Here is a 10,177-nt window from a genome sequence, read left to right as displayed (position 1 = left end):
TGATACGCACTTAGAGCACCTTGGAGACTCTTTGATACGGGGTGGCCACAAATGATGGAGGATCTCTATGGCTAGAACAAGGGTTTCAATAGGGTTCACCTACCCATCTGGAGCTAATAGTATTGATGATTTAATGCCAAGATCAATAGTTTCAAAGTTACTCTCTAATGTACTTATGAACTGAGGCACATTATGAGTTTTAGCATCAAGTGAGATCATTGTACCAAATCCAAATGGACTATGATCTCTTGAAAATGAGATGAGTTATTTTTTTCTTAGCATTAATATCATGTAGCATTCAACATTTCATCAATAGCCCTCATGAGCTTCGAGTTACAACCCTTAGAAGATCAGCCTCAACATGCACTTAGAGAACCTTAGAGACTCTTTGGTATAGGGTAGCTGCAGACAATGGAGGCTCTTTGAGGCTAGAACAAGGGTCTCACTAGGGTTCACCCACCCATCTAGAGTTAATGGTGCTAACAATTTAATGCCAAGATAAGTAGTTTCAAAGTTACGCTGAGATGCACCTATGAACTGAGCACACTACAAGTTTTGGCATCGAGCAAGATCATTGTGCCCAATCCAAACTGAATGTGATCTCTCAAAAATGAGATATGTTATTTTAGGCCTTGACATGACTGTCATGTAGCATTTTACATTTTATCTATAGCCCTCATGAGCTCCGATTTATGACCCTCGGAAGATCAGCCTCGATACGTACTTAGAGCACCTTGGAGAATCTTTGGTACGGGTGGCCATGGATGATGGAGGCTCTCCATGACAAAAACAAGGGTGTCACTAGGGTTCACCTGCCCATCTAGAGCTAATGGTACTGACAATTTGATGGCAAGATTAGTGGTTTCAAAGTTACACTATGATGTACCTATGAACTGAGGCACACTGCAAGTTTTGGCATCGAGTGAGATCATTGTGTTAAATCCAAATAGAATGTTATCTCTCAAAAATGAGATAGTTTATTTTAGGCCTTGGCATGATCTTCATGTAATATAGTTTATTTTAGGCCTTGGCATGATCTTCATGTAATATTCAATGTTTCATTAGTAGCCCTCGTGAGCTTTGAGTTACAACTTTTGGAAGATAAACCTCAACACGCACTTAGAGCACCGTGGAGACTCTTCGATATGGGTGGCCGCAGATGATGGAGGCTCTCCATAGCCAAAGGGTGTCAATAGAGTTCACCCACTCATTTAGAGCTAATGGTGCTGATGATTTGATGCCAAGATCAACAGTTTTAAAGTTATGCTATGATGCACTTATGAAAAGAGGCACACTACACATTTTAGCATTGAGTTAGATCACTATGCCGAATCCAAACAGAATGTGATCTCTCAAAAATGAGATAGGTTATTTTAGGCCTCGTCATGACCATCCTATAGCATTCAAAATTTCATTGATAGCCCCCTTGAGCTCCAAGTTAAGACCCTCAGAAGATCAACCTCAAATGCACTTAGAGCACCTTGGAGACTCTTCAGTACGGGGTGGTTATGGACAATGGAGGCTCTCCGTAGGTGGCACAAGGGTGTCGGTAGGGTTAGTATTAAGTAAAAACATTATTTTTTACCTCTCTCAAAAATATTAGTGTAAAAAATAGAATAGATTTTTCTTCATTTTGCTTCTTATTTAGTTTTTTAATCTTCATGTATGGCTACTCTTGATGATGTACCTATATTCCAATATCATAAAAAATATTAGTAACTTATTGTATTAAACAAGATAATCATCGATTCACTAAATCATTATGAAAAAATAACATAAGAAGTAAATATACCTAGATGAGTGTTCCAATAGAGTCCTCTCTCTATTTTAGGGTCTCCAATAGGGCTTCATGATTAGCATTAGTAATAGTAAAAATTTCTTTTGCTTTTGGTCTTCCTTGATGCTTCAACAACTTTACATTTGTTGATATAATAAGATGCAAATGTATGAGATTTTTTTTGTTCTTCTAATAGTCTTTGAATGCAGGAATTCCATTCCTTCTAAGCATGCATGTCCACAACCATGTTCTAGCGACAACCACTAAACCAGTAGGATATGTGAATCCATCATCATCTATGATTGGTTGTGAAAGCTTTTGTTTACCTCTTACATAATGTGCTAACCAATAATCTGATTTCTCATCATTCATGTGTGGTACAACCAATACAAAGACATATCTTGGCCAAAAAAGATATGATAGATGGTTATGCTCAACTAAACTTTCCATGTCATCATTTCTAATAGAGGGTTTGATAGAAAATGGAGTAAGATAATGTGGAGCCCATGTGTCCACCCACTCACTCAACTCACAATGATCCCAATCACACTAAAAATAACTAGGACAAAAGCAAGCTAGGTGTTGTGTCCAAATGGTCCATGTACTAGAATCAGAGTTTTGGAATGAATGCATTTTTGATGAGTCTCTCACTATAGCACAATTTGATCTATCACCTATGGACCCTCCCTCAACCAACCAAAAGAACCTTTATACTACTTAATCAAGAGTCCCCCCTGTGATAATGATGAACTACACCAATCAACAATGCTACAAGCATTAAGAAGCTCTGCTCCTAAAATCTTCAATTGCTCCTTAACTAGAGCTCTCTTCACACATGCCCCTCCTCCATCATGTTCCCCTTTCCTATGGCCAAACTCAAAAAAACTCCAAATATGAGGCACCCCCCTCTCTACATGCATCCTACCGAACCAATAAAACATGTGAGCATTCTTGAATTCACTTGTACAATTATCTAACCAAATGATATGTCTATTCATAACAATTGCATGCTCCTATAATAAATGAAAATAATTCTCAAAAAAATGTTACACAAACTCGTGAGAGTGAGATCTATCATCACGTATATAAAATAGTACTCTCTAATAATCTTATGATTATCTTCCACACTATCAGAGGCATATCTATAAGTTATGTAGATGAAAATAACAATCTGAAAGGAGTTGTAATACTGAGGTTGTGTCTCATTTTGATGCTACAATGTGTAGTTCTTAGCAAAGTCAAAAATTAATATAATAGTGTCAATGGGAAAGTTTCCTTACACATTCTAAATTGTTGATCCAACCACTAAGACCTATGACTATGTCTTGCATACTTGTAAAAAAGATTTGTCTTGAAATCTAAAATAAAACTAGCCACACTGATTTCTTTTGCAACCAATTCACATCTAGAGCCCTCACCCCCACTCTTCAATGTGTATTTCACCCTTTCATATACCATTATTTTTACTATTGCCTTCCCAAGATCTTGTTCGCAACCCTCATGGAAACATGTGTCAAACTTGGATAAGCCACCACATTCTGAACACTTCTCATTTAAGCAAGTATTTCTATAAAAGAAACAACCATCAACTTTATGACATAAAAATTGATCTAGCAAGTCTCTTGATGATTTTGGAAGACCACTAGCACCATGATTCTCCAACATTTCTTTACTATGCAAAGTAGAATGGATGGAGCATAATAGTTCATGGTGCATAGAAAACTTGACATGATATTTGCAACAACATGTATTTCAAATTTTAAGTGGCACACAATAAAATGGCTTCAAAGAAACAAAAGCCCTTTGTGATATATGAAATTTTGGATGACTCTCTCTAAACTACTTGAACAACATAGTTTGAGTTACCTCCAAAAAATGTTTAGGATGTGGCATGCAGTCTTTGATGCTAATTCTCAACTTTAACACATCTTTAGCATTGGGTGATACTCTTGAGCTAGAGTGCCAAAATTGTGTAATTTCTTCCTTCACATCATTGGATAGCTTCTTATCAAAATGTGGAAGTCTCCCACCAAAAGCCCATGTTTCATTTTGAAGAGGATCATCTACTAAGTTTTCTTCTCAAAGTAGTACGATTTAGATTCAAGTCAATACAAGTTTGTCTCATATATCTACCCTTTCTCAAATGATGACTTACCAAAGAGGTTGTAATAACCCTTTGAATAGCTCTCTTATCCTTCTCCCTACTATTTTTCTCAATGCTATTGAGAACACTAAAAATATTTTTCACAATAATGGAATTTCTTTTCAATTTTTTATTGACATGAATTTGTAATGTGGAAAACATAGGTCTCATCTTTTGCATCTTTAATAAGTGCATAAAAAGCTAACATTGCTCCACCAGTGTCTTATTGTTGAAAAATATCTTATATAGTCTTGAAGCCCATAACCAAATCATTCTTTCTGATTTTCTCCCTTCCAAACTGGTAATAATCATTTCATCAATTTCAATTATCCATTTTGGTTTTCTAGAACCTTCATGTCAATTATAATTATGAGATATGTAATGTTCTTGTGCACTTTCATTTTTGACATGGTCAATCATGCAATTTACATTATGACTTGGTAGCATTTCATTCTCCAAATTTTCATTCTCTAAATTTTCAATCCTAGCATTATTGTTATCAATTGGTACATACATGTGACAAGGTATGTTAAATGTAATCGATGACTTAGCTTGTCCTTTTCCCTATACGCTACAATATTTTCATTTGATACTTTCCTTTTGCATTTAGTCTTTCGATGACTATTGCTCCCCATTCAGAAAACAATATTGGACACCTAATTATATATTATTGAACCATTTTTTATCATATGGGCCCCAAAAAGTCAATTTTCTCCAAATCCATGAAAATGGCTCACAAAAAATGTGATTGCCAGGTCTACAGTAATAGGGAATATGTTGGGAAAAGCATGCCAGTATTTTAGGTACCCAATCTCATGTCAGGTATCTAATATCAAATTGAATACCCAATATGAGATCAGGTACCCGAAATTGATTCCCAAATTTTGGAGGGAAGTGAACAAATTTTATGGGAAACGTGAACAAATTTGATTATTCACTAATACATTTGGCATCGATTTGTGACGGCCAAGTGTCAGAATTGCGATGCAAATGTGTCGCCACTGCGATAGTAGCAGACGTCATTGTTTTTTAGTCACAAATTATGACGTCTATTCTTGGACGTCGCAATTGTGATGCCTATCCATTGCAAGCTCAACATTCTATCCCATCATTGCTCCCGTTGCAATGGATGTAGTTCCCGTCGCAATTCTGACATCTTTACAACGCATTGCGACGAGGTGGCGTCAGCATCTGCCCATGGGTTTGCTGAGGCGACAGCCTTTATAGTTCATCCATGGGCATCACACTTGCGACGTCCACAGAAACTTGCGACGATGATGTCGACGCTGCTGGCCATCACAATGTTTGCAAATGTATCGCAATTGCGACGCAAAATCATCAATTGCGACGGCGTCGTTATGCACGCGACGTTTATTTTTTTGCAATGTGCGTGTGTACCTCACAATTGTGACGTCCATGGTTAACAATATGGTGGGGCCGCTGTGGCGACGATGCCAACTGCTGTTGCCGCCACAGCGGCCCCGCCACAAGCTCCCTGATTCCAATTGTATGGTGATTGGATGCTGTGAAATAAATTTAGATGTGGCATGAATAGGGAGGGTAGATACCAACACTCCACTAGGTAGGCCGCCTCTTACTTGATGTCCTATGTGCTTGCTAGTTGGAGCCAAGAGGGCGAGGGTCCGCGCTTGGTCTTAGTGCAAGGATTGTTTCAGGCCAATCTATCATGCTCCCTTCTTCAAATGTGAACTCTAATAAAAAGATGGGTTTAATGAACTATACTTCAAATATTTTTCTAGAAGGGTTGCGTAGGATCTCAACCAGATTTATCTTGATAAAGTCTTTTTATGTAACCTGCAATAGTTATATATTCTACAAGAAAAGTGTGCAAGATATAGTGCAATAATTATATGTTTACTACATTGAAATGTTTGTAAATAATGGGAAAAAAATTGTCATGTGTGAAAGTTATGATGGTGTTACGATGATATTTTTTTTGGAGGATGGGTGTGTTTTCACAAAAAAATATCAAACATGTATTTATGATATGCAGTATTTCAAAATTATGCATAAGGGCAAAGAAATACATTGCATTAGCTCAGAACTAGAATGTATTTAACTTCTAAGTCAAACCCTCAAAATCAATCAAAAACTACAAAAGGTAAATGCCAAGAAACAAAGAAAAACTTGTCAGATGAGCCAGTAAGGCTGGCTGCTATGATGTACGATCCATGAGGGGGTTGTAGTTCTTAATGAAAAAGTCTAGCTTTGTTTTAACTCCTAATTTGGTTCAGTTGTTCCACATCAAATACATCAGCCACTACAAAGACTCTCAATTAATTATTTTACCATTAATTGGTGCCATAGAATTATGAGACTGCTAATGTCCCAAAAAATTTCAACCAATTTGTCTTTAGTACAATTTTCCCTATAAAAGCCATGGGACCAGCTGATTTATGAGTCTCCTGAACTTCTTAGTAGTTTAAGTGGCTCCCCTCTCTTCATGGGACTATACCCTAAGTAGTTGTGATTTCTGCATAGGGGTATAAAAAACTTGTTTTTGTTTGTTTTTTACTGTATTCACTAAGATGATTTGCCTACAAATGACACAGGAAGCTAAAAAAATGATGTTACTTCTATTTTTGAAATGAAAATTGTGTGTGAAAGATCTGCATAGCTTTTTGACAGTTTGTGGTAATTTTTCTCATATATTTGAGTACCTCAAGGAGGCACAAAATTCTCATTAGGCTTCACAAGGTTTTTTTACCATCTTTTACGATTCAGAAGAACCAGTGTTGTGTAATTTGAAAGTTAAATTCATAATAAAGTGCTCTCAATTGATCCATTTCTACTCAGCTTATATAGGCAATGGTGATGTAATAGCAATCACAAACAGTGACATGGAAAGGAGAAATGTTGTGCTTATTGTGACGGGCCAAACAAAATGAATTGCTAGTGATGTATTTGCGTTTGAAAAGAATCACTATGTTTTTAGATGAAGAGCTTGTGGAGTTCTCGTCAGATTTGGAGACAAGAAGTCAACAAGTTTGATTTTCCTCCTTACTAGCTAATGCTAAGGGGAAAAAAATTATTGACAAAATATGGGCCAAAATTTTGGAAAAAATTGGGAAAATCCTAATCAACCTTTTTTTGGGAAAATATCTTGATCAAGACAACAAATCAGAGATCTAGTATCACAACAGATCATTTCCCAGGAATAATAGAATCACATGCCTGAAATAATGATGGAGAACTTTTGAACCACTGGAATAACTATATCTCTGACGCTCACCATATGATATTTCTGCTCTAATATTTTTTTCCTTATTATTTCCACCACTTTCTGATAGTACGGTACCCGTTGAATTCCTATATTAATCAGTCAACCTGAAACCCTTTGTAGGAAAAAACAAAATATGAACATGCAATCAATCTACAGACCTGGGTGTCTGTTACAGGTAAAAGACGGGCTTGTACTAGAGACAGCCACAAGGGAAAATCACCAGTGTAATTCTCTATTAATATGCCAAAGAAGCATTCAAGAGATCCTAGGATAGCTCTATGAATCATTATTGGCCTGTGTTTCTCTGAGTTTGAATCAACATAGAATAAATCAAATCGCTCAGGAAAATTAAAATCCACCTGCATACAGATGTCCACAGTATTATTTCAATTAGAAAAATCAAAGTCAACTCCCCAAGATTATACTAATTAAAATTCATGAGTATAGGCCAAATATGTTTACCTGAATTGTTGAGCATTGCCACTTTCTTCCAAGGGAATCTTCAATCTTAAGATCAATCTTTGGACCATAAAATGCACCTCCTCCTTCATCAACAGAATAATCCCAACCCTTGTCTTGAAGAGCATCTTTCAAAGCAGAAGTCGCTTTCTCCCAAATATCATCACTACCCACTGCTTTCTTAGGCTTTGTTGATAAGTTGACTTCATAGCTCTTAAAACCAAATTGAGACAATATTACTTTTGTAAGATCTAGAACAGATCTTATTTCTTCCTTGATCGGACTAGGCAAACAGAAGATATGTGCATCATCCTGTGACAAACAATGAAACTCTTAAGCAATATAAAAGAGATAGATTGACTTGTAAATTTCAAACAAATCTTGAAATTGCAGCCCCTGACACCTACTAGATTGAAGATAGATTCATTTTATCAGTTTTAAATTGGTGTTCACGTAGATGTATAACAGAACAAGTCTCGTCTCCTTGTAGAAATGATTAAAACTGATACTAAAAGAGAAAATGAAGAAAGGCCAAAATAAAGTGGGGTCAAATTCAAAATAATGATTTAGTGTCTAATATTCTCTATTCTTGCCTGTGAAAAATGCTCCGAATGCCTCTTAAGATATTTCTAAATGATTAGCTTAAAATCTATAGTAAACATGGTTTCTCTTGCTTGTTAAAGATTAATTTAGGGAGCAGTAACAACTCTTTTTCAACATCTTTGAATGTTAAATACTTCATGCCTTGAAAATGGGGTAGAATAAGTTATCAAGCATGTGCTCCTCAATATAGTATTATAGACAATTATTTTTAAAACGGTCATAAAAATTGTAGATTTCTGCATATTTAGTATAACTGCCATGACAGATTTGTGTGACATAGGATTTTTTATTCTATTACCAATACTGTTCTTTGGCTCTTTATTGAATATGGGTTATTTGATTAAAATTAAATCTATTGCATGAAAAATGAATTCATATATGAAGCTTTGCAGAAGAGACAATTCATCATGCCCATCAAACATAATAATTGTCGAACAAGTTGCTAGACATCAGAAAAGCATTTAATTTACTGACAGTGAAATATTTGTTATTTTCTAAAACATGTGATTTGAATCTCAAACTCAATAGGAGATTCTTTATCAATTCTGTATAATCAGTGACAATGAAATGTTGTTTCTGAAATAGTCAATTCTTCAAGAGCTTTACTTAATATCCATTTGCCAATTTAAGTATTATATACTTCTTGTGACCACGACACCTTTGCCCCATATTGATACATTATTTGAAATAGATTAATCATGGGGTGGGTATGACATGAAATCCTTACATACAATCTTGTATTGATTTCTCATCTATCATGAAGTTTCTTGTATGTCAATGCCTTTTTACATATTTATGAATCTCTGGAAGTGCATCAAGAACAAAAAAATTCTACCAATGGAACAATCTTCCCAACATATAACCATGACATCAAGTACCCCACAGAAGAAAGAGTTGTCATCCAAAAGATAGCCTTAATGCAGTGTTCCATGGGAATGCATATTGCATTACTTGGGGAGTGGAAGATGTTCCTGATGTTCCAGACATCCTCAAGACTCAGAGACTCGGAAAGGATGCCATCTTTCTTAGAACTAGATAGCCTGCATCATTTTTTGCATAATGTTCTAAGAAAAGCTAATTTGTTAAAGAAAAACTTTTAAAAGTTAAAGCCTCTAGAAGGTAGAGGTGGGAAGATGGTCATTGCAAATTCAGTACATTGTATTTACTTTTCAAAATTTCAGCTTCTCCTAGTTTCTTGAAGTTACTTTAGTAGCCATAACCTTTTGGAAAAAAATTTTCGTCCTCAAAACTATTTCCCTGCATCCCTCAGTCCCAAAAGCTCAGAGAAACACTGTCTAAGAGTTAAAAGAAGACATCAAGGAAACTGAAACTATCACCTACCATATTTGCTAAATCACATTGTTAAAAGAACAATTATGAGCATCATAAACCTTTCACTAAGATGCATCTCCAAGGTTGGCAACATTAAAATTTGTATTAGTCCTTAGCTGTAAGGTTTACTAATGGCTCCACCCTATTTCATTACCCCTCAACTTCCTATGAATGTAATGGAAGTTTGAACCTCTTTTGTAAGAATATGCCGGTTCAGCATTGTGATAACATTCTTTGAAGGACGAGGATAGTTTTCCATGAGTATCTTGGGGATGTTTCTCTTATCTAGCGATTTAGGATAATTTATCAGATCCTCAAACAAATGAGTAATGGAAATACATGCACTTCCATTTGTATTCTTTCAATCATATTCTAATCAAATCTTTCAAAACCACTCTTGAAAATTAACATCCTCTTTGCTTTATTCACCATAATAACATTAAATTCCCTATAATAGATTTTGTCATCTCAAAATTGACAATTGCAGAAGCTTCAACTTAAAATTTGGTTGTCTCCCCTCTTAAGCTACAACAAATTTTGTAACATAAAATTCAGTCCACTGCATCATCATGCACCGGTGTTCCTAGCATAATACCTGGCGTATGCTATGAAACACCAT

The 10,177-nt window shown here is 35.7% G+C and overlaps 1 protein-coding gene across 1 annotated transcript; it reads right to left on the bottom strand.

The window, feature by feature from the left end:
- Window positions 1–5,161: 5,161 nt before the first annotated feature.
- Window positions 5,162–10,177, bottom strand: LOC149543387 (threonine--tRNA ligase, chloroplastic/mitochondrial 2-like). Its single transcript, XM_089795796.1, has 4 exons — window positions 10,154–10,177; window positions 7,627–7,935; window positions 7,323–7,523; window positions 5,162–5,443 (listed from the first exon to the last, which is right to left on the bottom strand). Exons 1-4 carry the CDS (start codon window positions 10,175–10,177, stop codon window positions 5,162–5,164), a joined length of 816 nt encoding a protein of 271 aa, XP_089651922.1.

Source organism: Cupressus sempervirens, chromosome 8 (genome assembly GCF_028749045.1).
Source record: "Cupressus sempervirens isolate cs-2001-9-10 chromosome 8, ASM2874904v1, whole genome shotgun sequence".
Lineage (NCBI taxonomy): Eukaryota > Viridiplantae > Streptophyta > Pinopsida > Cupressales > Cupressaceae > Cupressus > Cupressus sempervirens.
Note: the sequence above shows the minus strand (reverse complement) of the source record. Positions and strands in the feature narration are given on the sequence as shown.

Coding starts and splice junctions, on each gene's coding strand:
- LOC149543387 (XM_089795796.1), bottom strand. CDS start 10,177: ATGGTGTTTCATAGCATACGCCAG. Junction 7,524..7,626: donor GGCAATGCTCAACAATTCAG/GTAAACATATTT, acceptor ATCTGTATGCAG/GTGGATTTTAATTTTCCTGA. Junction 5,444..7,322: donor TACCTGTAACAGACACCCAG/GTCTGTAGATTG, acceptor TTTATTTCACAG/CATCCAATCACCATACAATT.